Source organism: Thermomyces dupontii, assembly GCF_041956625.1.
Source record: "Thermomyces dupontii strain NRRL 2155 unplaced genomic scaffold VTN31scaffold_3, whole genome shotgun sequence".
NCBI lineage: Eukaryota > Fungi > Ascomycota > Eurotiomycetes > Eurotiales > Trichocomaceae > Thermomyces > Thermomyces dupontii.
This window is the reverse complement of record NW_027192309.1, coordinates 2478121-2506080: the sequence shown is the minus strand read 5'-3', so window position 1 is coordinate 2506080 and position 27960 is coordinate 2478121. Positions and strand designations below refer to the sequence as shown.

The window sequence follows — 27960 nt, the reverse complement described above, 5'->3', positions numbered from 1 at the left end:
GACTCTGGAGGCACAAAAACCACTTCACTAGTGTCGCACAGCCAGCACCCAGGAAGTTTGGCACAGTTCGTTCTTGGTGTTGTGCTGTGTTGCAAGGTTCAATGTCAAAAGGTTTGATCTGACCCGCACGCGAGTACACATTCCAGAGGATGGCCTACACTGCCATGCGTTACCGGCCCTGTCTGCTTGGTTCTTGTCTTGTGATAGCTCTATCCCGCCTCTGTATAGTACTAGCTGTCATTTGCTCAATTCTCGGACTGTTTCAAGCCTGCCTGTGTCAGTTCATGTTGCACAAGTTCTTCCCGTATTTGCCTGCTAACAACCTGCCCATGATGGCCTGTCTATCTCAGTTTAGACTTCTTGTCCCTAGACTCTGCCTGCTAGTATTGCTTAGTTTTATGCTTTGTCAATGTCTGGCCCATCCCTATAGAGTGCCTTCGTTCGCGTACGTTGACTAGGGTAATTAAGATCATGTGATCCACAAAAAGATCTGGCGCGCCGCTGACTAATATCGAATAAAAGTCACGTGATCCAATAGCATCACGTGACCATACTTTTCGTGAAGAGATGAGGCAAGGGCTCTCCGACAAGTTGATTTTGGTGGAGGACTTTTTGTGGGGGTGGGGCGGTCACTCGGTAGCCTCAGGCTCAAAGCTCCAAAGCGAGAACACATTCCAAACCATCCCTACCAAACACAACAGCAACGCTCCCTTTTGGTAGCACCCGGTACTTTCATGCCTCCGAATAATTGGTACACCCCAAAGTCGTTCCATCCAGGCCCCAAAGCAGAATGTTTGGAAATCTGGAATAAGTAGTTCTTGTCAATTGTCACCGGCTTGTCTTGGAGATAACTACTAGGCTACAGCATCAATAGATCAGAACTTCTGATCTTCGGAATAGAGAAAAGATGTAATCCAAAGAGGACATGCACCCGCATCGTAGGGTACCGTAGTAGATTACGAAACTTTTCCTCCCTCGAACCCTAGAGATCTATCTATCATACATTCATACAAGACTCAAGGAAAAAAAAAAAAAATCAAGAATTTGTACTGATGCGATGAACCACCGGAACCGCGCTTGGAGGCAGACTGCCCATCTCCGTCACCACCATGTCGACGTACTCGGCCGGCGTGACATCGTGCATGATGTTCAGCAACTGCAGATTCGGCGTGTCCTTCCAGTTAGCCAGCGGCGAGGTATTCTGCGGCAGATTGACCGCAGGACGATCGGAAGTCTGGTTCTGATTCTGACCCTTCTTCCCGCCGCCAGATGGAGGCGCCGGTTCTGAGTCTGCGCCGAGGCCAGTGACCTGCTGCCGCGGCGGCGTGGTGACAAGCTCGTCCGCGTCGGCGATTTCGTTTGAGACGATACTGTCGAGGGCGACGCGGTCCGTGAACTTGACGGTCTCACAACAGACAATGACGGGGACCTCGACGCCGCCGGAGCGCTCTTTGGCCGACATGGCGACGAGAGCGGTGCCGACGCGTGAGTACAGGCGGCCATTGCCGGTCATGGCGTGGGCGCCGAGGAACACCTTTGTGGCGTCCTTGATGGCGTGGCTGAGGCCGTGGATCAGAGTGTATTGCACCTCAAGGCCGTGCCGGGCCAGTGCGCGAGCGAGGTTCTTGCCCTCGAACAGCGGCCGTGAGTCGATGATCGAAACGCGGAACCGCTTACCCTGCTTGTGAGCGGCCAGAAGTGTCTGCTTGACGATCGAGCTGCCAGCGTATGTCACAATCACATCGCCATCTTGGATCTTTTGCGCCGCACTGTTGGCAATGACCTGGTCCGCAACGGTAATCTTTTCTCGGATGAAGTTGTCGATGAAGTCACACAGGTCGGCCTTGGCCGTCGCCTCCGGCACAGACGGGTCAATTGAAGAGATAGTCAGTTTGAGCGCGCGAATCGCGTTACCTTGACTGATCGACAGCGGGCGGCAGGTCGCGAGGTACGTAATTTGATGCGAGAGATGTGTCGTCAGGTGCCGGGCAAGAGATGTGCCCAGGGGCGTTGTATAGGACTCGATCACCTGGGAGGTTATCAGTACCTCAGTAGTAGTACTCCTACGAACGCGCTTTCTCTCACCCTCTTGAATGCGGTCAGCATCGCAACGCAGCGCGCGCTGCTGCCGCAAATGACATAGTCCCGAATCTGCAACCCCAGCGCCAGCACTGCCGGGTGCACTTCCTTTGCGGCTCCAGCAATCGTCGATCGCCGCGGGATGCCGTACAGATGCCCGAACACAGCCACATTCTTATCCTCGCGCTTCTTCGTCTCTGCGGGCGTAGCCGCAGCGGTGCCCGTCTTACCGCCGCCGCCACCACCACCACCCGCTTGTTTCCCACCCTTCTGCCCCGCGCCCGCGGCGTCTTTACCTCCCGCTGCACCTTTCTTCCCTGCCTGGCCCGCTTGAACGGCGGAAGCGCCGCCGGCGCCGGCACCGGAACCACCAGCTGCGGCTGCGGCTGCAGCTTCTCTCTCCTGCCTCTCGCGCGCACGCCGTGCCTGTTTCTCTGCCTTGGCTCGCTTTTTCAATTCCGCGGGAGACAAGTTTTCGCTTGCATTGGGCGCGGTGGCAGCATCGCTCTTCTTCTCTCCGTCGTGTTTTTGATTTTGCGCAGTTGCGCCATTTGCGGGTTTTCGTTCAGCGGCGTTTTCCTGCTTCTGCTGCTGTTGCCGTTGCTGCAATGGTCTGCTAGGGTCAATGGCTCGCGGTTCGTCGGCCTTCTCTGGTGGTTGTTTGTCCGTCATGGTGTCTGATGTTGCGCTCGAGGAAATGTGTTTGTCGTCGCGAGGGGCATTGGTGGGGGTCTCCGCTGGTGCGCTATCTAGCGAGGAGCAGGTTGAGGTTGTCGAGGTCGGCGTGGGATGAGGTTTTGGATGACTCATTCTTGTCGAACGATGCGCACGACTTAATGCCACCCACCGCCGGAGATATTTCCACGGCCTTCGCATGCCAGCCCTAATAATTTGGTTCATCTTCTCCGGACGAATGCTCTCAGTTCAAATTCTTGGAGAATACTACTACGGCATAGAATTGACATGAGATTCTCCTTTATCATGCTGTGTAGCTGCCTCAAGCACTGTTGAGTCATGAGTCAAGCTACTATTTTGCAGTGATTGGGGCAAACAGCTGCATCGGGTACGATGAGTTCATTCTTTCAGGCTTCTTTCAGGCTATTCTTAGAGCCAGCAACTCGTGTTCTTTTGAGACTTGCATGAACCACCTCTTTACTGGCTGACAGCTCAGCAGACTGCTGCTAAAGCTCCTGGGTCATTTGACGGGTGTTCCAGCCACGAAAAATTTCCAACCTCCAACCAATTGGGGAAAACTGAAGAACTACTGCAAGCTAGTGCAGGGTCTGAAAAGAATACCTGAGGAACGCAGATCACTGCCAACAAACAGCGAATAAACAGTTCTCTGGTCATCACTGCATCGTGTTTCTTCAAACTTTGGTATCCATGGCATTTCGAATTCAAGCATAACTCATCATTCGTACCCATACAGTCATAAATCATACATAGGTAGCTAGTCCTGACACTCATACATACTATCATGCATCTTAAGATAATCATACGGAATTCCAACCATGCAAGCGACCCGAACTCCACGCCTCATAACAAACATAGCGAGCAACAAAGGAAACTCGGAAATCAAACATCGTTCACCAACACCCGGCCAAACGCCCGTCGTTCTCGCTGCCCCTGACGATTCTTGACAATGTTGAACCGTTCGTGGTCGGCGGTGATCTTGCGCTTGAAGACGCTCAGGTCATGCAGCAGGTTTTCCATGTCGGCCTGAACCTCCTGCGCCTCAATGTCGTAGTCTGACTCGTCCTCCCAGAGGGTCGTGCCAGCGTCATCGTCAATAGCCTCCGGTGGAGGTGTCGGCGTTGGGTCATCGCGCTCGAATTCCGACGCGGACTCCTGGTCATCGGCTTGCTTGGCGAAGAAGTGCTCCGATTGCAGCGAGCTCCAGCTGGACTCGCGATCCCTTTGCCTGGGGGGCGGCATCGCGCGGATCGGGTTTTTGAGGCATTCGAGCGCCAGCCGAAGATGATTGCGCAGCGCTTCGTTCTCCGTTTGCAGTTGGCGGATCTTAACTTCGCTGACCATCTTGGTCTCCTCCATGAGCCGCTGCAGCTTCTCCACCTGCTGCTGATACTCCTCCAACTTCTCGTTCAGCAGTTCGCTTTCCCGCTTGCTAGCCGCGTTCTGGCTCACACTCAGCTGCAGCACCCGGATCTGCTCTGCCATCTCTGCAATTTTCTTGTCACGCTCCGCCGCGGACACATGGTCCTGGTTGATCACCGCCCTCGTCCTGATGCGCTTCGCCTGGTCCGCGTACCGCAGCGTCGAAAGCGTCTCCTCATAGTCCGTTGGTGAGACACATGCAATCATCGCTGTCTTGGAGTTGCCCCCCAGGCTGTCCTTCAGCAGCCACGTCAATATTGAGTCCCGGTACGGCACGACTTCCTTGGGCCGTCGGCTTCCCTTTTTCATATCCGCTAGAGCGGCAATTACTCGGCCGAGGGTTGTCAGCGACTTGTTGATGTTCGATCCCTCGCGCAGCCGCTGGCCCGTCGCTTCCGTGGCCTTGGCGCGCTCCGAGCCGGCGAGATCTACAAGTCGGATGCGCGCCGTGCGCTCGGTGGTCTCGTCCGTCGACATGTCATGGTGAATCTGCTTCAGCATGATGGTAAAGACCGCGTGCGACCGCGACGAGGTATCGTTCATCTTGGTGCTTGCCACCGTGCGTGACGCGTCGCCTTTGCGCATCAACTTCAAAATGTCCGCGTAGCTCCGAACCGGCACGTCCGTCAGATCTTTGACGTACGGACCGTCCTTGGGCGATTCGCGGATCTTAAGATAGTACGGTGGATCCGTGCGTGGTGCTAGTAAATCCCGAACGTGCTCGTTGTACACCTCAAAATACGACACCCGGACATGGAACGTGACGTCGGGGGACTCCGCCGCTTCGATCCGCTCAAACAGATCCTGACACGTCCGCGGAATGAGCCCCGGGTTCTCTGGCGTGCCCATCATTGTGTAGCTCTTGCCCGACCCGGTCTGGCCGTAGGCAAAGATGCACGTGTGGTACCCCTCGAAGTTGTGGTCCAGAAACTCCTCCCCCAAGCTATTGTACACATCCTCCTGATCTGCGTAGTGTGGATCGTTCTCATCATGGGACCAAAACGAGCGGTCAAAGGTAAAGTGCTTATCCTCGAGCACTTTTCCTCGCGCCTGTGATCGGGGCTTGCTTGTATCCTGAGAAGGTGCCTTGAGCGTCGTCGACTGCGTCACGGGATCCATCGAAATCAAACACTCTGCACCCTGCTCAATTTCTTCATACACATCAGTGTCGCCCAACGAAGAAATTCACATTGCATTGAGTTACCTCTAGGTAAGAACTTGCGAACTCGAACAACAACTTTAACATTTCCGCCCGGCGTCGAGTTCACCGGGGTCTCGGGCCGCGAGGCCGGCACGATAACGCCCTCTCTTGATCGCAGAGAGGGGCTCGACGCCGTCGACTTCATCGATGCTATGGACGAGGGAGCATAGCCATCACTGGCTGCGGTCGTACTGGTCGTGAATGTCGAGATACTCGAGACCGAACTGGCGGATGAGTGCAGGCCTGGGTGGCCAATGTGGTCGTAGATGCGCATGTCCAGCGCCATCTGCCTGCCGTGATTCCACAGCAACTGTTCCAGGTGAGCGATCAGATCGCGCTGGCGAAGGAGGTAATTGAGGAACATGAAACCGAGGGTGGGTTCATCGGCGACGTAAAAGAGAAGGAAAAGAAAGAAATGGCGCTTGTTCGATTGCTGCCGTTTACGGTACCTTTGTAAATTGCTGTGTTTTGTTGTGAACTGTTTAAACAACGGAAGTATTCACAGTCGACGAGGTGCAAGGGATGCCTGCAGGATTGTTAGCATTACCCAAGAACCATTGCGCGAAAACATACAGGTACGCCAGAACAGGACGATATTCAAAGTAAAGCAAACGAGTAAGAAGATGTCTGGTCTCAAAAAGAATTCAAAGCAATCGCTCCAGCAATGGATGGAATGCTCAGTTGAATCGCAAGCTCGGTCAATCAATACGTTTTCTGGACTCTCATGTCCGTTTTGATTATTCCTATTTCGGTTATACTATGACGTGGAGCTTAGTCATAAGGTTGCCATGGTAACACAAGTAACGCCCTACCGCTCCTCAAGTCTAGACCGACAGTCCGGTGCTAAGATACGGAGTACTCCGTGGAGGTGAGAGGAACGGCGAGGAGCTGTGAGGTAATTACAATCCTTTGGCCAGCAGCTCCTGTCCGATCTCCTTCAACAACGGTTCGCTTTTGAGCTTCTCAACTTGGCTTTTGGCGTTCACAGTGTCCGTGACGCCCATCGCCCTGCAGAGATCCACGACGTCACCGTCTAGAGGGGCCTCATACACAAGCAAACCCAGAGCAAGAAGACATCCATGAAGTGCCTCGACGCTCTCCTCTTCCGTGCTGATGGCCTCCACTAGGGACGCAACAAGCTCAACCTGGACGTCCTGGGAGAGCTTATCCGGTCTCTTTTCGAACCGCTCGTTATGGTTGAATGCAGCTAAATTGAAGGCCAGCGCCGCGGCAACCACGCGCAGGTTCGCGTGACTGTCTAATAGACAACCCGTCAGCAGCCGCATGCAGGTTTCGCGCAGTTTCTCGTGCGCGACTATCTGGTTCGGATACAGTGGCGTGGTAAAGAGGTTGCATGCGAGCTGCAGCATGACTATGCGCAGATTATACGGGCAGGACGCGAGATCGGAGACATGTGACCAGAGCGTCAACAGCGTCTTGTGGTCCGGCTCTTCCGCGAAAAACGCGCTCACCCGCGGATCCAGAAACGCCACCCGTACGAGGTCGACGACGGCGAAAAGGCTCTCCTGAGGCAGCTCGGGGAACGTGGATTGCAGAAATGCCGCCATGGATGACAGGTCGGGCACCGCGGTGTCCGCGGGAACCTTTGCGTTGGGCTTTTGCACAAATTCGACCAACGCCTGTATTGTCGGGTCCTGGGCAGCAGGCCCGATCTTCTGTAACACCTTTTCTATTGACGGCACTTTTGTATACTTGACGTAATCCGTGACGCGCCGCTGCAGGCTCGGCAGCCGTAGCTTAGCATGAGGATGCGGTGGATGCGCCGACTGGATCACCAAGCGGACGTTGCCCTTCAGCTGTGCCGGGTTGGCGCCGCTCCATTCATCTTCCTTTTTACCCTTGAGGAATGTCATGAACGTCGGTGTCACCCGCACCTGGTATTTCGTTGCTACATCAAAGGCAAGATTAACATCGACCTTGATCAAGACCGCCTTGTCTCCGGCCTCCTCGGCCAGTTCATCGTAAGTCGGGTACATGATTTTGCACGGCGCGCAGGTCGACGAGGTGAAGAAGACCACCGCGCACGAGTCCATCGCCTGCGCCAGCTGTTCCTCCAGTTCTCTGAGATTACTCACGTTGCGCACGGCGCCGTGCGCGGGCTTCGGCTTGGCCGCGCCGGGCGGCGGCGGTGGTTGAGGCGCCTGGGTGATTCCCCGCAACGCCTGATCGAGCTGCGGCCGCAACATCTGGCCAAACGGCGTGTCAAGTACCCTCCGGGGGAGCGACCGGATATGCTCGGGAATTCCCTTGCCAACGAGAAACATGCACAGATCCTGGGAGAAGTTGTTGCAGTTGTGCATGAAGAGATCGTAGGACTGGGGAAACGTCAGCATTAACCGGTGAAGAGGCAGCGTTGGACACACCTCTGCAGTGTAGACGTTGGCTAAAGAGTCCAGATACTCCTGGATGACATCCATGGGCAGCTCCGTGCGGCCCATATGCAGTTTTTCCATGGGCTGGCCATGGTGAGTCGTTCCGGGAAGCGTCCGGTGGATGCCCTGGCCATAAAAGTACTCGATGCCGCCAAAGACCACAGAAGTGTGGTAGATAGCGTCGATGTGGATGCCCGTCAGGGGCTGGGAATACTGGACGCTGTCAGAAAGGCTCTCCAGTTAGCACTTGGAGTGCACCTACCATGCGTGCGAGGCCCTGCCAAAATGTTAGCTTTGAATGTGCAGCAATAGCGACATGTATTTTACCTTGGAGAGGTCATAGACATAGAGCTCAACGTCCATGGTTGCTTACTCGATACTTGAGGAGAACAACCAGCATTCAGCCTTCAAAGAAATCTCGAAATCCCAGGAACACAGGAATAGTATTGAGTCTTGTGTCATTGACAAAGATCTCCAGGCATCTTCATTACGAATGCTACCTAGGAATTCCCCAAATCCAGTTCTGCTTCTCTCTGGTTCTTCGCCAGGAACTAAGCGGGCTTTTTTGAATCCGAAGATTTTATCGCTCCAACCACCCCGCGGACACGTTTCAATGTCCCCCTCACCACAATGCGCAGGTGACCCTCCAGCAGATACTAAGAGTAGTCTTCTCCAATCACGCCGATTATGGTGAGCTCAGAACATGTTACACCAACATCAAACGCCTTGCTGACTCCTTTTCCAGCCCAGACGCCGCGGGCCGGCAGCATCCAGCAGCAGCGGCGCAACCAAAGCGCGCGCCTCCAAACTCGCCAAAGAGAACAACATCAGCGCCGATGAAGAAGCCGAGATTCGCGAAGCGTTCCGCATGTTCGCCGAGCCGAACGAAGACTATGCCGACGAGAAGGAGGGCGTGATTCGGACGCAGGACGTGCGACAAGCTCTAGTGTACAACCATCTCCTTCCACGAGCCCTCCTCTACTGCAAATAGACAGGCTGATAGTGGATCATCGATCCAGGGCTCTAGGTCTTGCCCCCGACTCCCCCTCGGAACTCGCCTCGATCCTCTCCGCCGTCGATCCAACTAAGACCGGTTTCGTCACGTACGAGGCCTTCCTCACTGCGGCGGCCGCGAAGCTGCATGCGCGGTCGCAGGATGCGCTAGATGAGGAGGTTGAAGCGGCGTATCGGCTCTTTACGCGAGGGTCAGATGGCCCGATTACGTTGAATCATCTACGGCGCGTTGCAAAAGAGCTCAAGGAGGATGGGAATGTGACAGATGACTTGCTGAGGGATATGATCCAGGAGGCCAATGGGGGTGAAGGCGTGCAGGCAGGTGTCTCGCTGGAGCAGTTTAGGGATGTTATGAGGCGGGCGGGCGTGTTTTGATCAGTTTAGGAACAGGTCAGGTCGGGATTTGGGTTGGGATTAGGTATACGGCATCGGCGTTGTGGATGGCGTTGGAGTGCAAAGCCGGGAAATTACATGTTGATTGATGATCGATTTATATCTCACTAGCAGTGTACAGTGATTAGATCATGAGTACAAGAACAGCAATGCAACCAGCAGTATTTATCCCATTTCCGCGCCCAAATCCATGGCCCCCGTAACAACAACTTAGTCCCGAAAAATGCATGCGCCGCTTGGGTATCAAGAAAATACAAGAATCAAGTCTCCTGAGTCGTAGTCAGTCACAATCTCTCGAGTCCTTCTTCGCTCGAGAATCACAAGCGTCCAGATCAGGAGAATCGGCCCGCGAAGGCGGCTCTGATGAATGTGACGACGCGTTCGAGTCAGAGAGCCGAGAAGACTCTGACGAGCTGTCGAGATGCACGACAGACTTTCCGTTGGGAACTCCACGCGTAGTCTCGGACGAGATAGCATTCCCGTTGACTGCTCCAACTAGCGTGGTCCCATCAGCCTCCTTCGCAACAGGAACCTCAGGGGGATCATCGACGCGCTCGTAAAACAGCATAAACACGCCGCCCTGGGAGAACACCGCCTGCTCGCTGACCATCTGCACGTCCTCATCACTGAGCCGGAACCACCGTTCCCTCCTCTCCTTCTCGCCATCTGCCTCGAGGACCGCCTCTGGGACACTGGCGGGGAAGTCCCGAACGGGATACTTGCGGTAACAGATATAATGCCCGTTCTCATGTCTCCCGTAATGCGTCAGTACCGCGCGTAGCTCGTAGAGTCGATCGAGCACCGTTGCTCCGGGCTGTGGGAGCATTGACGCCTGGGGATCTGTCGTCCACTCCTCCTGCCCGTCTTTGCCATCTTCAGCGGATCGGCTCCCCAAACACCACTCGCCAATGTCCAGGGTTCCCGGGAAACGGACGTCGGCAAAGTTTTTCCTGAGCATCCCGGTGTTCTCATCGAAGACGCTGCGATTGACGTGGATGACAAAGGCTTGCGGCGGCCGCGCAATCACCGCTTGCCGTGATTTCGTCGCCGTTGCCCGGTCCTTGGACGGGATGTGGCATTTCTTTGAGAGAGTCGACTCTGCAAAGTCGCCCTCCTCCAGGGCGGTCCGAACAGCGTCGAGTCGCTCTTGAGCGGCCGCCTTGAGTTCTCCCGGCATGTTGGGGGAGCCTTGTTGATTCCGCAGCTCCTTGTCTCCCTCAATCTGTTTGAGGAGATTGCGAAGCCGTTCCTCGGTGCGGAGGAGAGTGCACTTGGCACATTCAACTCCTTCGATGGGCTCTAATGTCATGTACTCATCCATGCATTCGCGGATGTCGTACTCCCAGTTCCTACCCAGAGAGACCGTTAGGCAATTGAAGGGGATCAGTGACAACCCATCCGTCCATCCACAACGCATGCAGCCGACTCGTTGTGCCAGCAGGCCATCCAACGGACTACGCAGTGAGGCATACTGCTCCAAATTGGTCGCTGGTTGCTCACCCGCGCCCGAAAGACCAGAGATTCCGATCGCGTGCTCGCGCAAGCCCGTCATCTTCAATCCCGCATTGCTCGTCCATGTTTTCAACGCCTGTCGAATCTCACGATCTAGCTGGTCCATGATCTTGGAGAAGTACTCTTGCGCATCTTGCTGCTGCCAGCTGCACATGGACTTAAGCTCCCCTGGGATCCAAAGTGTCTGTCCGTGACTCGCCGGATCGTTCAATCTTTGTAAAATGTCCTTGAGTGCAAGGTGGGTTGACAGCGGGCGACTCCCGTCCAGGGTCTGGAGATTCCGCTCAACGAAATCGCGGAACGAACGCAGCGACGCGAGACCCTGGATCACACTGTTCTGATAACATGAATTGTCCCAGTTCCCCAACCCCGGCGGGACATGGTCTTTCCCTCCGAGAAGTAGCGAACTCCCCAGGGCCGGTAAACTCGTCGAACGCGAGATCATCGAGGAAAAAGGGAACTGCTTGACACCGAGGATGCGCTGGATGGCCTCACTCTTGGCCTGAAACCCGGAGATCTCCATCTGCGCACCCGAATCCTGCCCCTTTTTCCGCTCCGGATCCAACGCCAGGACAACGCGCGTGGGAGTCAAGAACACCAAAGTTTGCCAGAGAGCCTGTGAGACGGGGATGGGCAGCACGTCGAGGTATGCAAACAGCCAGTACAGAAACACGGCGAACGCGGCCAGCGCGGTCAGGGTTGTGACGGTCTGCGGCGGCGCCAGGGACGTCAGGTCATAACTTCGAGTGCTGGTGGCGCTGGTAATCGGAATCTCGGTGCGGCCATGCTTGAAACTCATGGCGAGAGAAGAGCCAGTCCCCGCAGATAGCAGAGCTTGTGCGAGGATGTAGCCATTCGAAACGTCTTAATTCTAAGATTTGGGCGATAATACTGATATCGAGAGCAGTGACATGGAGAGTGCTGGAGAGTGGATTTGAGTTGGCTTCTGAGACTTGGAGGGTTGGATGTTCTGGGTCGATCGATAAGCAAAGCGGAAAATTTCCGCCAACGAGATGTAGATCATAGCCATCATTTAAGCCCACAATCACTTTCTATCTTCAACCACAACCATGGCGAAAACTCCAAAGCTCAAGAAAAAGCGTGAGTTGAATCGCTATTATATTTGAAATACAATACTGATCCAAGTTCAGCGACGTCCATCCACTCGCGGGCTGCCCGCAGAGCGGCATCTCCCTCAGATGACTTGGACAAATCCATCAAATCTGCACCTCGAGTTGAGGAGCCGTTCAAGCCCGATGCCATCCTCGCGCGGCATGCTAATGCGGGCGTGACCAAGAAGAAGCCAACTGCGAAGAAATTGACCCGCACCCAGCGGCTCCGCCGACAGAAGGGCATCGAGCGGGCAGAGAAAGTGCTGGATCGGCTGGAGGTCAAAATCAAGAAGAGCGAGGGCAAGGCAAAAAAGGTCAAAGCGCGAAAGGTAGACTACTTCTCATCTAAGAACTGTTCTGTACGGCGATGCTGATCCATATTACAGGTGAAATGGGAGGATATCGCGGTCGACGAGGTCAAGCCAGTATCGCTCAAGAAGACCCAGACGCAAATACGACCGGCTAACGACGACGTGGACATGGAGGAGGACGGTCAATCATCCAATGCCCTTCCGGCTGGTTTCACTGTCCCGTCCACGACTCAAGAGAACGTGCCTCCGCAACAGCAAGAAACTCATGACGAAGACGATGAAATCACGTGAGCATACAGTTGGATTAGATACATGAGAGGATGACGATAATCACGACCGATCACGGTTTATTTCTTCGGCCGGAGTTGTGCAATCATGCGGTCGATCTCGGAGACCGCCGGCCCAGATGCCTTCGTTCTCAGCACCTCCAGGGTGTTGACATCCTTGGCCTTGAGGGCTTCTTCCCCGGCTTTCACGATCAGACCACATTTCACCCACATCTCGATTCGTTCTTCCACCGGCAGATGGGTACATTTGGGTATAAAAGTTGATGCTAGTTTGGTGTTCCCGGCACCCAGGATTTCATTATAGAATGGCTTTAAATCGTTAGCAGAGATCATCGGAATCAAAAACAGATCACAGAGTACATGGAACCCACCTCCCAACCAATGGGCGACTTTTTCGCCTTTGAAATTTCTTCGAGTTCTCCCCAGTCCCGTTTGGCGACGAGAGCCCGTAGCCGTATCCACCAGTAGGTTGTCTCAGACATCTTGAAATCGCTGCGGATCTTTTGCGCTCTTTTCCCATATCCTGACCGAATGAGTCGATACACTGTTTCGTTCAGACTGAGATTGACAAATTCTGGTCCGTCAGACAACTCTTTATCGAGCGACTCTTGGACTTTCAGGAGCTGCGAGGCTTCGGTAATGGATCGCTGCTGAAAAACGGCTGCGGAGCCCTTGTTATCGGAGAGGACGCGTGACGCCAGTTCAAGCTTCTCGAGTTTTCTCTGGACGTTTGTCTCACGCAGGGCCTCTGAAAGCAGGACATTCGAACCATCAACGGGTCGATCATCCTGGTAATACAGATCCTTGAGTAGCTCTGTATCGTTTGCTCGAGCGGTGGCCTCCACGAGAGCCGCCGCTACGGGGCGAGCATTGATGGTTCTGAAGAATGCCGACAGAGGGAGTCTCGATTTCAAGTGGAGGAGAACGTAGTGAATGAGGTCGGTGTCTCCGCTCTCTATCGCCTTGTCCAAGGCCAGATCGCCCTCCTCCATGGTGAGAAGTAACGGGACTTGCTTCCCGCCTCGAGGCTCATGGTTCAGTAGCTGTGTAGCAAGGTGCGCTCGTCCTTCGTCGTAAGCCGACTGCGCAATGGCCTCAAAGGAGATCCCGTGTTTCCCTTCCAGCCTCTGCACAATCAACTTGCACAGAGCATCGTCGTCCATGGTAGATGTTTTTACTTTTTGACTGGCCCAATGCACATAGATCTTGTCAACCGGAAGCCGAAGGTACTCAGCGACGCGGATGGCGAGGAGATACTCATGGCGGTTCACCAGTCGGTCTACCAGTCGGTCTGGCGTCAACCAGAGATACTGATCAAGCGAAATTGGCATGCCAATCTCGAAGTCACGGACAGCATTCAATACCCTCAGTCGCTCCGTCATTTCCACGAACTCATCGCTGTTGTAGAGTTCGAGAACCGATTTTCCGAACGATGCGGCCCGGAGGAGGCGCTTCTGCCAGTAGGCGTCAAACTCCTGGCCAGCGGCACGGACACAGATATCGACTGCCTCTGGAAGGCTCGGCCGAATGCGCTGAATGTTCTCATCTGCTTTCGGGCTCTTCTTGTCCAGCAAGTCAACCGAATCGAGGAGAACAGACGCTGGAGAAGTCGACCCCAACCGAAATACCTCTTCGGTGACAGGAGCCACCGGGTGTAGAAATTCACAGGCCTCGTTTGTCAACAGCCGCACGCCGTCAAACTCGGGGATGACGTGCACTCTGCCATCGTAGTAGTGCTTCGATGCAGCACCGTTCGGCCCGACTAGGTGGATCTCATCCTCCCATGCCAATATGACCGAGTCATCTCCACACCACTCGATGGACAAGGGAAACGTTCTCGCTTTCGAGTCATACTCGCTGAATTGGCTCTGGAAATCGCTGCTCACGATCCAGACTTTGCCGTCTCCGGTGTAAAGAGCCACCGAGCGACCCGACGGGGAAACGCTAACATGCTTGAATGGGCCATTCTGGAGCACCCGATCCTCGGCCTCCGTCTGGTCAATGGCATAAATGGTCTTGTCGACGGCCAACAGGACTTCGACAGACCGAGACAAGGTGTAGGCTGGTGGTATCACTGCCCACGAGGAGACTTCGCCTTCGGGCGCTGGCGCCAGCAGCCTCGGACGTGGCTCATGGTAGTTTGATACCGCAATCAACTGATTGTTTGACAACAATGCCACAAACCCCGAAGGCCAAAAGCAACAGGATCGCACTCCGTACTCTTCGGCACCCTACTGTAGTCAGTCCTGCCCAAGCACATCCAGAGTTCCACGTACATTTCCCAATGAAAAGGGCGCAAAGTCTCCATGCAATCCAAAGTAGCGACGGACCATGCCGTCCTCGGTCACAACAAGAAGCTCTTCATTTTCCGACCATCCCACGCCTCGAATGACTCCATGATCCCACTAATTGCGGTTAGCCGTACGCTTCTAGCATTATCCCGAGCAATGTATCTACATTTATTCGGCTAATCAGCTTGCCGGAACATGAGTAAATATCGATGGTCAGCCTGGCCGTCTGTGCATGGCGATACCGGTACACCTTGCTCTCGTCCCGGTACAGGGCTGCCATCATCAGCACCGTACCGTACTTCCCAACCCGGATTACATACCTATCGCGCCTCCATAAGGCGCTCCGGCGACGCAGTAGTTTTCTAGCTCCAAGTCCTCGTCAAACACGGCATCGTACACGTGGACTTTCTTATAGAACTTGTCGCCGACTCGCTCCCAGTCGGCCCGAGGATTAGGAGGAGCCATTCTAACATCCAGGAATGTCTAAGCACATTCCCTCGCAAGTTTATATTACCGCATTGACTCTATTAACATTGAGAGCGGTCTCTCCACTCGCGATGACTAGGAGGAGGTTCCTATCACGGAAAGCAAAGTTCTCCTTTCATAGAAGGCGGTGAAGGGTTAGCTATCCCAACTAAACCCAGATTAGTTTAGCACCTAAGAGAGTCAGCTCATGGGGAATGATTAATGAACACCCCCTCTGGACGTCCATCTGCCTGTTGAGTGTTGACACTGCAAGTTCGCTCCATTGTTGGTTTGTGCCATGCTTCCACGCATGGAACTCTCAGAGGCACAAAATCTGGTGTCAGGCCTAACTGATCTGGAGCTTGCTGCTCTGCTATGTCTGGTGTCGGAGAGTCACTGTATTGTCGAGACTCTCGACAACGGCATCGATGATGTTTCCAAAGAGCTGGCATTGGTATGTAGCTTCAACATTCGATTGTATTACAAGCTGACATGCATTCAGATCTGTCAGAATATGTTTGGGCTGCCATGGGCTGTCGTGGATTGTTCTGAGGACGGTTTTCAGGATTTTGCGCATGCCGTCCTAGTCAACTCCACTCAAAGGGCAGCGGACCATAGCAAAACTAGCAGTCTGGTAAGAACTTAGAAGATGTTGCAGCTGTGGCATGCTAATACATGATCAGAAACAACCTTTCTTTGGCTTCGAAGACCTCTCGAGTTCCAAATTCGATGAGTCAAGAGTACCCAATGTTGTTATTGCAAAGCATCTGAATTATGCCACGGACTCAGTTCAGGTGCAGGCGCTTCAAGTACGTCTGGGTGCGTTTTCAAATAAGTACAGAGCTGATTTGTGTAGCTGATACTGTCGGGGCGACTCACCACATCCACTACGACGCTTTATACGCCGAGTCCATTCATTCTGATCCCAGTCGTTTCTCTGGAGAATAGGCAACCCAGACTCAGCAAGCATCTGGTAAGTCTTTGGACCCATGTCATTGTCCAGGGCTAACGCATGTAGATCGATCATATTCTTTTCTCCCACTTTCACGATCCCGAAGACGGCTATCCAAACCTCGAAGATGATGACTGGATGTCTGATGACCAGGCTTCCCTATCTTCTGTTGTGCATAAGAAACACACCGAGAGTCGTCCTCTTATTCAAATAAATGAAGAGGTATATCCTTTGGACCTCACTCTGTACCCGACTAACGGATGGAAAGATCATCTCGAGCATCAGATATTTCACCACATCCGTCGTAGTAACACCAGAAGTAGCCCAGTACGCGCACAATATTGTCGTTTTTTTGAGGCTTCATCGAGCTGTCGCTGGTGGAATATCTGCAAGGTCTGGTAACGATTTGCTCCAACTGGCGAAGTGCGTATCCGGACTCTTAAAGTTTCTTTGCCTCTGACAATTCTAGATGTCTGGCTCCGTTGCATGGCATTGATTATCTCACCCCGTCCATCGTCGCGTTGGCGGCAAAGAAGGCGTTTCGGCATCGAGTGAGAATCGCAGGTCCAGAAGACGACCGCAGCATACAATATGGTAGCGACGTGAAGGTCATTGCGCATATCTTAAAGGACATCGATTCGGATAGTATCATCGAACATGTCCTCTCGGAGGTTGAACCACCACTATGATTCATAGAGTATGCAGTAAGTTGTTCAAATCCGCTCTCCATATGCACTGCTGACTAGGAGTCAGTATTCTAAAGCATTATTATCAACATCGAGCCGGTGTTCTGCTTGCATTGAACACATGGCGAATATTTCATAAACCTATTCAGAAACTTGGCGGGATTTACCGGAATATAAGTTACCAATATTCCAACTGCATAAAGAACTTCCGACGCCTTCAACCCTGAAAATATTTCCTCTGGAATGATATAAATGGCGCTACGACGATGAGCGAAGGGCTCAGGCATCTACACCTCCCATTCGCATACAAGACTCTAGGATGGCGAGCTGACCATAAAATGGCCAGTGTGCCAGTCCCTCTCGCTGCGGTGCTTGCCTTCCCGACGAGCATATAAGGTAGGCCACTTTCCATGCTATTATTCACCTCTGCTCCTTTAACGCTCCCCACCCTGTCAATCACTGATCAAACCCGCGAAATTCACTTACCTGTTAATCTCTCTCGCCGGATGGGAGAAGATGGCGCTTGCCAACAGTGATGGAGTGCCCTTTACCGTGAGGCTCGGACCCCTCGATTTCAGACTGTTCTACTAACTTGACTAGTTGATCGATGTGGATCACGTAGTCGAGCAGGCGTTGCCGCAACATAGGTCTCCCAGGACGGAAGCTCGGATACCAGAACTCCGGCGTTTGTTGAAAGGTGCTTCCCTATTATGCCATTGTTTCTGCAACCAGCTGGCTGATCCAGTCATGCAGAATACGGTCAGCTCTACCATCTGGTTGAGCATCAAGCTCCCAGGCCCGTGGACAAGGAACTGATCGCCTCATTTTGGAGCGCCAACGGCCCAGAAAATGGCCGGCGATGCCGGCCCCGATGGTCTTCGCGCCGGATGCCGCGTGATCGGCTGAGCAAGCTGCGCTCGCAGATCGGTAGGCTCGGGGGGGACTACAGACTGATGGAGGCAGCGGCGAATGCATCTAGACAGATGCAGGGTGCACCATCCACCCCTAACAACGTGGAAGCAACTCTTCCTCCGCCTCCTGTTGCCGCCGCTCCATCATTCGAGCCGGGACCTGCGACTGGCCCTGCTGCTGCAGCCGCTGCCTACCCGCAGCTGCCTGTTCAGAGCCATCTTCCTGGGGTCATCCTTGACCCTGCCCTGATGCAGTTTGGTCACGGAGGCGGACTCGGTGACAGCTCAGTTCCCGATACCCCCGCTGCACCTGCAGCAGTGGCAGACAACGGTAATAGTACCGGGCTTTACTGGACAGAGGATCGCCTCGCTCAGGCTTTGCGCGGTGAACTAAACAACAATAACAACCTCTGGTCTGGAGTTGAGGCTGAACAACAACTTCAGCATCAACTGCCACTGCAACGGCAACAACCGCCCATGCCTGAACGCAGTGCGAACGACTTTGCCATGGTCATCAGAGAGTCTGCAGGGAACAACCACCACGTGGGTGGGGCTAACACCCTTTCGATCGACAGCAATGCTCTGCCCACTATTGAAGAAGAGCACTCTGCTGCACTCAACTCTGAAGAGACCGAGACCGAGGCCGCCGAGGACGAACCAGTATGGGGTCCGATGGGGTTGGGCCAGCTTGCTCCGGAGGGGTTTGAGTGGCCCTGAACATGGCTCTCCTTGCTCTGGCCCGCTTAATATGTCGACGTGGCCAGCCTTGCCGCGGGTTTGATTTTCGGAGGTTTCCCTTCCCTTCTTTGACATTGTTTCTTTGGTGTTGTGTACGGAGTTGTTTGTCTGTCTCCTACCCTACCCTAATCTAAATTATTGTTTGATTCTTTCTGAGCGCTCTGCTTCTGGTTTCAAATGTGTTGTTTAGACTTTTGATAATGAACGGGGTTGAGACAAGGTATTGCTCCCTCCGTTCACACAGAGATGTCTCAGCATTGTTCCCATCCTTTCATACGGTCATTCACCAAGTGGCCATTCGCTATGAATAAATGAAAACTGCCATGCCAGGACGTGTTTGTTTCATCTGCCTCTGGGTGATCACAATGAGAAGACACAGACCGTGACTTATTCACTGCTCATCTTCTCTACCTACTCTTCCTCCCAAGTCTTTCTACCTTTTTCTTCCCTTTCATCTTAACTCTAGACGACCTGGCCCAATCTAGGGTGAATTTCAGCAAGGCAATACTCCTTCATCAAAAACCATTTGTTATGGACGACATCAACCCAGACCTAAACTACAACCTCCCCAATCTCGACAACCCTAACCCTAAGCCCGTCCTCTATGTGAGACCACCCAAGTTTCTCCCCCCTTCCCCTTCTCCTATTCCAAATCCTCCTCGGAATTGATTAACTAACCACGGAAATGTCGAGAGGGGAAAAAAAAAAAAGATTCCCCAACCCATCCTCCCCACACGCTACCCCCGCCACATCACGGCATCCCGCCTCCTCCGCCGGCGCTACGACCACCTCCATGGCGTGTACAGCCAGCTGCAGCACCTCTGGCACGTACAACTGAAGCACCACCGCGACGAATGGAGTCTCCGCGCGGCGCATGAGATCTGGTGGGAGCATGGACCACGTACATTTGAAGGGCGGCGGTTTGGGTGGAACAACGCCACTACTACTAGTCCAGGAGGGGGAAGGGGAGGGAATTGGCTCACGGAGGCGATGGAGGCGTGCAGAGCGCAGATTGAGGAATTGGAGGACCCGGAGACGGCGAGGAGGATGAGGAGAATGAGGGCGGTGAGAAGGTATACGGTTGATTTGCTGGCGCCCCATCGTCCTCGTCCACTTTCTCGGGGCGGGGAGAGAAAAGGGAGGAAGGTTGGCGGAGAGTTGTCGTACCTTGATTTGAGCAAAGGAAGAAGAAACGTTGGCGTTCTGCCCGGAAGTTGCAGAGACGTTCCGATGGTCATTGGAAATGACTCGGACGAGGAGGAAGGTGTGGATCTGTTGGCCTTTCCGGAGCTGGATCTGGGAGGTTTCGAGACTGAGCTTGAGAGGAAAGATGAGAAGAAAGGAAAGAAGAAGAAGAAGAAGAAGAAGGGAGCGAGCTCAAATATGAGCTTTGCGTCCACGTCCACGTCCACATTGTCGAGTTCGAGTCGGAAGAGGGCGTTGAGTGAAAAGGAGAGGGATACTGATGAGGGTCGTATGGCAAAGAAGAAGCAGGAAATGTGGAGATGATCGATATGTTCATGTCTGTCATTGAGGAAATATGTACCTTCATGTCATACAATCATGGCAAATCATGAGAATGCCAGTACTTATGTACTTCGTGCCAATGCATCATGAGAACCACTAGGATCATGAGAGAAATTCCAGTATATACCTTCATATCATCAATCGGGAGAGATTCCAGCTTCCAAACTGCTTCAGTCATCAATTCGACAAAGGCTTCCGATGAAACATCGGCGGCAGATGGTACGGCTCCTTGCGCTCCTCGCCAGCAGCCGTCGACTCCTCAGCAACGACTGCCCTCCACTCCCTCAGCACCACATCCAGCTCGATATTCGCATCAAAGCACAGCGCATCCATCTTGATGTCATTTCGATCATACCCAAACGGGTCCTCGAGCTGCGATCCAATCCCCTCGATACCATACAACGTGAAAATCACCAATGTGACGATCGGAATCGCCCACCACCCCATATCATCCACCATGGCAAACGGCAGCACGCACCCAAACAGCGCGAGCACCTGCTTCTGGTGGATGAGGTAGGCGACGGGGATTGGCGTGATGCGGATCGTCTCGAGCTTGCCCAGCGCGTCGGTCAGGGCGTTAAGCTGGCCCTGTAACTGGCTGGCTCCGGGGGCAGTGAACCAGCCACGATCGACGCCACGCTTGATGAAGCCGTCGACGAAGAAGGTGAGCTGAAAGGGGAGTCCCAGGCCGTCTTCTTCCAGCGAGCGCAGTGTGGCGGGGAGTCGTGCATACACGCCCTCCGGGTCGATACTTGCGGCGCCCCATTCCGCGCGGAGGTGGTTCTTGACCGCGTAAGGGATCGCCATGAGGTAGCATACTGTTTGTTCAATGTCCTGTTGCTCCTCGGCCGTCGGCGGGCCGTTGGTAGTGTAGCTGTTTGTCAGAATCACCCGGATAAGGTTCCGGACGCTCGTATGGATGGTCTGCACACCATTGCGCCCGTCCCAGAAGCGATTGTAGCTGGTTTGGTTCCGGAAAACGAGCATCAAGCCGACGACAATGGACAAGGCGGGGATCTATTCATCATCATCAACCCCAATTTCTATAATATTTTAATTTTACCAAGCTGACGAGACTGACAGACTTACAATTGACGATGGCAGCCCAAGCCGATCATACACGAATTTATTTAGCACCACCACAACGGTCGTAAAAATCGCATGCCACAGCACCGGCACCAAAATCGTGCCGTGCACAGCGCCCTTGACGAACCGGAAGACCAGCGGCACGCGCCGCGGTTTGCGCCGGCTCGACAGCATAAACGGGTAGCTGTTACTGCGGTGGTGCTGCGGTGGTCGGCCGGGGTCGGCTTCGGTGTCGGCGGGTCCGTTGGCACGCATGTTTTCTATTTCTTCTTCAAATTCTTCTCAACTGATGGTTGTTTGAAGTCTGGGGTGGTGGTGGAGATCAGGGATTCTGGGGATGTTTGGGGGCCGCTTATATGGAGACTCCGAACCAATGACGCTATCTTCATGCGGAGTTGATAAGCTAAGCCAGTTGGCGGAAACGGCCAGAGGCCAGTTTGGACACCGCTACTACCCAGGACAGTGTCGCAGTGAAGTTAGTTATGAATCGTGGATTATTATCGGACTACTTGAAATTAATTACCGTAAAGCACATAAGAATAGAAGGGAATTACGAGCCAATGCCCCAAGGCGCCTGTCCATGCATGCAAGTAACAAAAACCAACAAAAATCCTCCAAGTCTCAGCACATGGCCAAGATACAATACCTAAAAAAAAAAAAAAAAAAAAAAAAAAAACAAAACAATGCTATCGACGTCCCGCTCGCCCGTCAAACGCCAGAGGCCCGCTGTCATTACGCGGAGTCATCGGATTGTCCTCAAAGGTCTCGCTCGCGGCAGCAGCTGCCGACGGCCTTCCGATGCCAGGTGAGCGCCCGGACTGATTCCGTTCCGGGATCGGGATATTCTCGCTATGGCGACTCTCGCCCGAGCCATTTCCGTTCGTATTTTGCTCCCCGGAGTTGTCGTTGCCTTGTTGCGACCTGCCCTGGTTTTCTAGACGCATCTGGGCCGTCCTCGAGGCGAGTTGGTTGTCCTCGGATGAGCTGTTCTGCGGCTCGCTGGACTGGCGATTGCTCTGCTGGGCCCGCTGCGTCGTCGACGTCTCCTGTGATGTCGGCGGAGCTTCGATCTTTTTCCGGTCGTAGTCGTCGTCATCATCGTCCACCTCCGCGCTCAGGTCGGTCCATGCGCGACAGTTAGGGCACTGAAACATGGGGTAGTCCGGCCCATGGATCAATCTGTGGATGCACTTGTAATGCCATACGTGCGCGCAGGCTGCCATGAACAGACACTGATACGGCCGCTGCGACGTGTCAGCATCAACGCAAAGCCACTCCTGGATTGATAGTACTGACCAGAACTGAGCCCAAGCATATTGAGCATTCCCGGCAGCCGGCAAAATCCTCCGCGTCCTTGCCCTTGCCTAGGTTCTTGATCAAAGTTTCCGTATTTTTACTGCACCCCATTAGTAACGACAACAACCTCCGTCCACATGACCAACGTACTTGAACTCATTAGGTTGCTGCTGCCAGCCGCGGTTGCATTCGATACGGATGCGCACGCAGCGGAAGATCATCTCTTCGCCTCCGCGAAAATCAATGCCCAACTGCACGATATCGCCATCCCGGACGGCATACAACCTCGACACCATGTTCGGCTGGCTCAGACGCATCCGGTTGAGGAACGTGCCGGATGAGCTGCCCACGTCCTTGATGTGCCACTGTCCGTTGACCACCGAGAACTCGCAGTGTCTCCGGCTGACCACCTTGGACTTGAACCCGATCGGGGCGTCGGATGGCTCCGTCGGGTTCAGTTCCGGCACACCATCTCGCTCCGAGTATCGTCCCACGCGGATGACCGAGTCCTCCGATGGTAGGGTGCGGCTCATCGGCGGGAAAGGCAGTGACGGGCGCGCATTATGATGCGGATCTTGGTAGGCGAAAAAGCGGATGGTTAGTCGTGGCTTGGGTTTCTGGGGTCCGGCGGGTGTGGACGACGTTCCGGAATTCGAGTTGGCGGTGGACGATGCCATGGTGTTGTTCTGGGACTGCGATGCCGCGCCATTCATCGCCGAGGCGGGCTCGGACGGCGGGTTAGTGGGAGCCGGAGATTCCTGGAGTGGCGGCTGGGCCGGGAGGTCCGCGCGGGAGCTGTTGTTGGATGCGTTGGAGCTGACACTGGAGTTCGAGCCGGAGCTGGAGTCGGAGTTGGAGCTTGTGCTGGCGGGCCGGGGCTGGGAAGAAAAGACCTGGGGATCGGGAGGCGATGGCGAACGGTCCGATGAAGAGGTGGAATGTAAGGAGGTTCTAAAAGGGACAACACGACTAAAGCTATTTCGATAAGGACGGGAATTTGCAGTCGGCGGCGAAGACGAGAAAGAAAAAGAAGACCGCCGGCTCTGAGTGTAAGCCCGAAGTTGGCTAAGCCGGCGGAAAGGTCCCGCACGAGTCGGGACGGGGGAATCCGCTGTCGACATGGAATTGATTTCAGGTCATGAACATTTGAAGCAGGAAATATAATATATGGCGGTTGCTGACGGATATTTTTGCATGAATTGATGCCTTTCAGATCCGTGAGCGTCAGCAATGAATTGCGGTATGACCTTTGGCTCCATGCAAGCTCTTAGTAGGTTAAGTACATTAACTTAGTTATGTACTTATATTTAGCGGGGATTTGGAGTCGGTCTGAATTTGGATTGACGGGATTTTCAAATAATATCTGTTTACAGGATCAACTTTATTGGATCGATTGATTTACTACTCCATAAATCAATGAAACGGTTAGCCAGCTGCCGGAAACGGCGACATTCGACGCCATTTTTCGCGTCACTCTAACCGCCCGTTCCCACCACGCCCATCCCCTCTTCCTGCCACGCACCCTCACCCCATCACGTGACCCATTGGCTCCTTAGTAGTAGTCATATTCCTCTTAACTAAATTTATGAAAATTCACGTGATTTGCATCACTGATCCACGTGATTTGTTTTTAGTCAGCAGCGCGCTTCTGTTTACACCTCCCCTTTTGATTCCTCCTACGCGTTCTCCCACCACCATCCTGGTTTGTCGCATTCCTTGTTCAACTGCAACCTCAACTGCCAATATTCTCCATTCATTGTGTTGCTCCTTTGACCGCCCGCAATGGCCACTCAAGGATATGAGCAGAACTATTGCCAAATATGCAAAAAGCTTCTCCCTGTTGATGAATTTCTACTCAACAACCAAGGGAAGAGAAACAAGACGTGCAAGCGTAATAGCAAGAAGCCCCCTTTGCAGATTGACGATTGGGATGAGTTCATCAAGTTGATCCGTAAATGGAACAGGCCCGTGAGTAATTGGAGGACTCCCAGCTTACCCCATTTCATGCTTATGCAAACGATTTTCAGGATCAGCATGAGACTCTGAATGCAAGTTACACGTTCAGCTTGGACGCACTCCCAGTCAGATTCGGTTCCTACCGCATCTTCGAAAATGCAGTTGATTCTGGGTCCGGTAGTGTCGGCTCAAAAGATTCCCAAAGATCACAACTGAACGCGGCGATGGCGGATCTCGCTGAGATTATCTGGAAAGAGGGAGGATTTCGTTTCAAACACACCGCGACAACCCACCAGACTTTGACCTTTTCATACAACTGTTCCCAAGATGCAAAATTTGTTGATAAATACGAGTCAAAAGTGGCGCCAGAGAAACGGCGAGATGCGAGTCGCATGCTGCGTTTTCCATGCCAAAGCAAGCTTAGCATGCGCCCATGTTTCGAAAATCGAACGCTTTCCCTGTCGATCCGCCATGAGTGGCACGAGCCATACCAGAGTATTCGTTTGTCGCCTGAAGCGCTAGCGTTGATCACCTCAATGGTCTCGACCAAGACGCCTGCGGAGATTTACCGCGAAATACAAGATTTCCCCGAGGCAGAGAATGTTACGCGACATCAAGTTTATTATCTTTGGCAGAGAGCCAATGCCGGGCTTTGGCAGCGAGACGCTGACCCAATGAAATCCGCCACAATTCTCCTGTCTGAAGATGACCGATATCGGGACGCGTATGACTGCATTCCTTGGATGAACGTTAGGGCACTGATCTTTTACTCTCTCGAAGCGATTCGGAAACTCGCAGAATCCATCACCCAGCTAGTGATGGATGCGACATACGGAACAAACAATGGTGGTATGGACCTTTTCTGTGTCCTAGCTGAAGTCGATGGGTCGGGAATTCCACTTGGATACTGGCTGGTAGAGGTTACAGGACCTCCTGGGGGGGGGGGTGCTTTCTCCGAGAATGGATAGGGGGGGGGGGAGGTGGAGCATATACTTGATGCTTGGATCTCGCAGCTGTACATGGCAAGCATGATTCGTGGTGGTATGAAGACCTATGAATTACTTCAAGCTCAGGCCAGACACGATCATTCGATGACAATTGACGTCAGTACGGAGTATCTTTGTTTACATCACGCCTCTATCGCTAGACCCATCTAATGATCTAAACCATTGCCAGGCATACAGTACTCTGTAGACATGTCGTTGCAACTTGGCAGTTAAAACTATGAGACTCCTCGGCCCGACCTTATCAACGGAGTACGAGTACATGTCCGCCTGGATCAACAAACCTTTCCGCCTGACGGTCCGGCCCTGCATGCAGGTGCAATGTTACCCTCGACGGTTGACTCCATCCCGTGTGAGGAGCGAATCATTTATAGTACCTAGAAGTCATGAGTTGAAAAATTCGTCCCCGTGAGACAATATCTCAACCTCTCTCTGACTCTGATGAATCTGCCTTTCGTCTGGCCCAACCGAGCAGAGGACTAAAAGCCGTACGGAGTACCAGTACTCCGTAGAAGGGGAGGGGATCCCGCATCACACAGGTTGAAGAGCTCATTGTCCACACCTCCTGATCCTTATCGGCTTTCTTTCTCAGCGATGGCTCCGACACAGACTGGTCAGATGACCTCAAGGAACACACAATCTGCTTTTGTGACTCAGCAGTTATCGCAACAAGCCACATGGTGCATCGCGATGAAGTGAGGATGATGCAAATCAGGGGGCTGGATAGGCTACAACAGGCACAAGGATTCTTGATGTTGACGGCAGAGCTGGTTAGAACTAGAACTAGAATGTCAGAATGGACTGCCAGTTTTGTAAGCCACCATGAGTGGTTTGTACTAGACCAGATTCTGCCCTATTTCATAGAGGGAGACTGGGCAGCGCAACAATTCATGCTGGCAAACAGGGAGGCAGAGAGCTGAGAAATATGAGGGATGCTCAAATGAAGGTGTGCTTGTTCCTTTGGAACGTGTCAGATGTGAGGTTTCAAATAGCATTGGGATATTAATGCAGTAGCAAGTGGCATGTAAGAGCAGACAGGCGGCGCCTCTGTGCTTGTGGTCAGTTAAGAGTGTTACATACGAACGTGGTTTTGTACATTCTATTGACTTTCTTCAGTCTTTGACAGAGTATAGACCTTCGCCTTGCTCGGTCCCTTTAGTGTCGATCCTTCAATTTCGTACACCAATATACTTGGATAGACCCTAGTTAAGAGGAATAAGCACACTTTTCCAAGCAAGCGTTGCCACGTGACCGCCGAACCTCGCGCCCTTGCCTGCCGCCGTCATACAAATCGTTTTCTCAGATCGTGTCTCAGGGGCGCTGTCCCATCCCAATGGTAGGATATTGTGTTAAGTCAAAAATGTAGTGGCGGAACTTACTGGCTGCCTGCAGGCCCTAACCACAGGGGAGACTTGACCGTAAAGACTGGCTGACCATGTGAGTCATCCTAGGATTAGATAATGTTGGAATTTCTCTAGGCTATCCGGATGACTATCCGGATGATAAATCAAGATCTCATGAGAACGAACTCTGGTCATTCTGGCTGCCTAAACTATGGAAATATCGCTCTTCTTATAGACCTCTCGGAGGTCCAATTCTCCTAGTAATTTGATATAGTATTTGGAATCATGAGACTGGGAGTGTTTCGGAGCGCTGTACGATTACCTGATTAGGCAATTCCTAAGACAATTGGGTATGGTGACGGTCTCATGTTCGAATTCTCTGACAGATAACTAGTCTTCGCCCATCTGAGGTCTAGATAGAAGCATCAAGCCTCTTACATCTGTCTCAGAGAGCTGTCATATCCTGGACCAGAGGTTCCGAGTCCCTACGTCAAAATAAATGTGACTACAAGAGCAGCCCCGTACTCAGCAAGCTGCATGACGTGGCATAGTACGAAATACATCGAGATTGCTACCGTCAATGGAGCTTAATCGTGGCATTCTTGATAGAACAAAGGCGTCCCCGAAAAGAATGCACTTACGCTCAATCTGATTCGAACCCCCAACCGTTAGGCTTCGCACTGCTCTCACTTATATGGCTTCTTGCCACATCGTCACAGTTGCATGTATAGATTACCATCAGATGTGCTGCTAGCTCCCACATGCACTAGTGTTACACATGCAACAGGGACTTCTTTTCAAAAATCATGGTCACACGTACAGAATTCTGTATGCACCAGAGGGTTCTTCGAAAATTGTGGCTATGCATATAGAATCTTGTTGGACAGGCCACTGATTTGCACATGCGCAAGAGTTTTCTAGAAAAATTGTGGTCGCGCGTATAGATTGCCATCAGACATGCTGCTGACTCCGACATGCACCAATGTTATACATGCGCCAGGGATTCATTCAAAAATCGTGGTTGCGCTTATAGAATCTTGTTAGATAGGCCACTAATTTGCACGTCCCATAGTCATTAACATGCGCAAATAAACTCCTTTCAAAAATCGTGGTCAGGCACATAGAATATCATCGGACACGCCAGAGGCTTCTATAGGCGCCAGCATGATTCCCCAAATGTGTAATCAGGCCCACAGAATCTTGTTGGACAGGCCACTGACTTGCACATGCGCAAGAGTTAATTCTGGAAAACTGTGGTCGCGCATGTAGATTGACATCAACTATGCTG

General features: G+C 53.0%; 12 protein-coding genes across 12 annotated transcripts; 5 read left to right on the top strand and 7 right to left on the bottom strand.

Annotated features, from left to right (window-relative positions):
- Positions 1-1036: 1036 nt before the first annotated feature.
- VTN31DRAFT_4400 (uncharacterized protein) lies at positions 1037-2889 on the bottom strand (the record flags this gene model as incomplete). The annotated part of the gene is made up of 2 exons (XM_069404785.1): positions 1037-2029; positions 2086-2889. The coding sequence occupies 2 exons, from the start codon at positions 2887-2889 to the stop codon at positions 1037-1039; spliced, it is 1797 nt and encodes a 598-aa protein (XP_069261723.1).
- Positions 2890-3654: 765 nt separating this feature from the next.
- VTN31DRAFT_4399 (uncharacterized protein) lies at positions 3655-5540 on the bottom strand (the record flags this gene model as incomplete). The annotated part of the gene is made up of 2 exons (XM_069404782.1): positions 3655-5345; positions 5399-5540. The coding sequence occupies 2 exons, from the start codon at positions 5538-5540 to the stop codon at positions 3655-3657; spliced, it is 1833 nt and encodes a 610-aa protein (XP_069261722.1).
- A 754-nt stretch (positions 5541-6294) lies between these two features.
- VTN31DRAFT_4398 (uncharacterized protein) lies at positions 6295-8151 on the bottom strand (the record flags this gene model as incomplete). Its single annotated transcript, XM_069404781.1, has 4 exons — positions 6295-7731; positions 7780-8001; positions 8051-8065; positions 8116-8151. The coding sequence occupies 4 exons, from the start codon at positions 8149-8151 to the stop codon at positions 6295-6297; spliced, it is 1710 nt and encodes a 569-aa protein (XP_069261721.1).
- A 324-nt stretch (positions 8152-8475) lies between these two features.
- On the top strand, positions 8476-9177 carry VTN31DRAFT_4397 (uncharacterized protein; the record flags this gene model as incomplete). The annotated part of the gene is made up of 3 exons (XM_069404780.1): positions 8476-8478; positions 8534-8736; positions 8808-9177. The coding sequence occupies 3 exons, from the start codon at positions 8476-8478 to the stop codon at positions 9175-9177; spliced, it is 576 nt and encodes a 191-aa protein (XP_069261720.1).
- A 298-nt stretch (positions 9178-9475) lies between these two features.
- On the bottom strand, positions 9476-11506 carry VTN31DRAFT_4396 (uncharacterized protein; the record flags this gene model as incomplete). The annotated part of the gene is made up of 1 exon (XM_069404779.1): positions 9476-11506. One exon carries the CDS (start codon positions 11504-11506, stop codon positions 9476-9478), a length of 2031 nt encoding a protein of 676 aa, XP_069261719.1.
- Positions 11507-11777: 271 nt separating this feature from the next.
- Positions 11778-12421, top strand: VTN31DRAFT_4395 (uncharacterized protein; the record flags this gene model as incomplete). The annotated part of the gene is made up of 3 exons (XM_069404778.1): positions 11778-11808; positions 11859-12148; positions 12206-12421. The coding sequence occupies 3 exons, from the start codon at positions 11778-11780 to the stop codon at positions 12419-12421; spliced, it is 537 nt and encodes a 178-aa protein (XP_069261718.1).
- A 56-nt stretch (positions 12422-12477) lies between these two features.
- Positions 12478-15173, bottom strand: VTN31DRAFT_4394 (uncharacterized protein; the record flags this gene model as incomplete). The annotated part of the gene is made up of 5 exons (XM_069404777.1): positions 12478-12726; positions 12789-14648; positions 14694-14822; positions 14875-14981; positions 15029-15173. 5 exons carry the CDS (start codon positions 15171-15173, stop codon positions 12478-12480), a joined length of 2490 nt encoding a protein of 829 aa, XP_069261717.1.
- A 310-nt stretch (positions 15174-15483) lies between these two features.
- VTN31DRAFT_4393 (uncharacterized protein) lies at positions 15484-16814 on the top strand (the record flags this gene model as incomplete). Its single annotated transcript, XM_069404776.1, has 7 exons — positions 15484-15627; positions 15676-15807; positions 15857-15982; positions 16030-16146; positions 16192-16347; positions 16394-16548; positions 16595-16814. The coding sequence occupies 7 exons, from the start codon at positions 15484-15486 to the stop codon at positions 16812-16814; spliced, it is 1050 nt and encodes a 349-aa protein (XP_069261716.1).
- Positions 16815-17327: 513 nt separating this feature from the next.
- Positions 17328-18439, top strand: VTN31DRAFT_4392 (uncharacterized protein; the record flags this gene model as incomplete). Its single annotated transcript, XM_069404775.1, has 3 exons — positions 17328-17363; positions 17412-17508; positions 17565-18439. The coding sequence occupies 3 exons, from the start codon at positions 17328-17330 to the stop codon at positions 18437-18439; spliced, it is 1008 nt and encodes a 335-aa protein (XP_069261715.1).
- Positions 18440-19450: 1011 nt separating this feature from the next.
- On the top strand, positions 19451-19969 carry VTN31DRAFT_4391 (uncharacterized protein; the record flags this gene model as incomplete). The annotated part of the gene is made up of 1 exon (XM_069404774.1): positions 19451-19969. The coding sequence occupies one exon, from the start codon at positions 19451-19453 to the stop codon at positions 19967-19969; it is 519 nt and encodes a 172-aa protein (XP_069261714.1).
- A 195-nt stretch (positions 19970-20164) lies between these two features.
- Positions 20165-21328, bottom strand: VTN31DRAFT_4390 (uncharacterized protein; the record flags this gene model as incomplete). Its single annotated transcript, XM_069404773.1, has 2 exons — positions 20165-21004; positions 21077-21328. 2 exons carry the CDS (start codon positions 21326-21328, stop codon positions 20165-20167), a joined length of 1092 nt encoding a protein of 363 aa, XP_069261713.1.
- Positions 21329-21759: 431 nt separating this feature from the next.
- On the bottom strand, positions 21760-23490 carry VTN31DRAFT_4389 (uncharacterized protein; the record flags this gene model as incomplete). The annotated part of the gene is made up of 3 exons (XM_069404771.1): positions 21760-22317; positions 22370-22469; positions 22520-23490. 3 exons carry the CDS (start codon positions 23488-23490, stop codon positions 21760-21762), a joined length of 1629 nt encoding a protein of 542 aa, XP_069261712.1.
- Positions 23491-27960: the final 4470 nt, after the last annotated feature.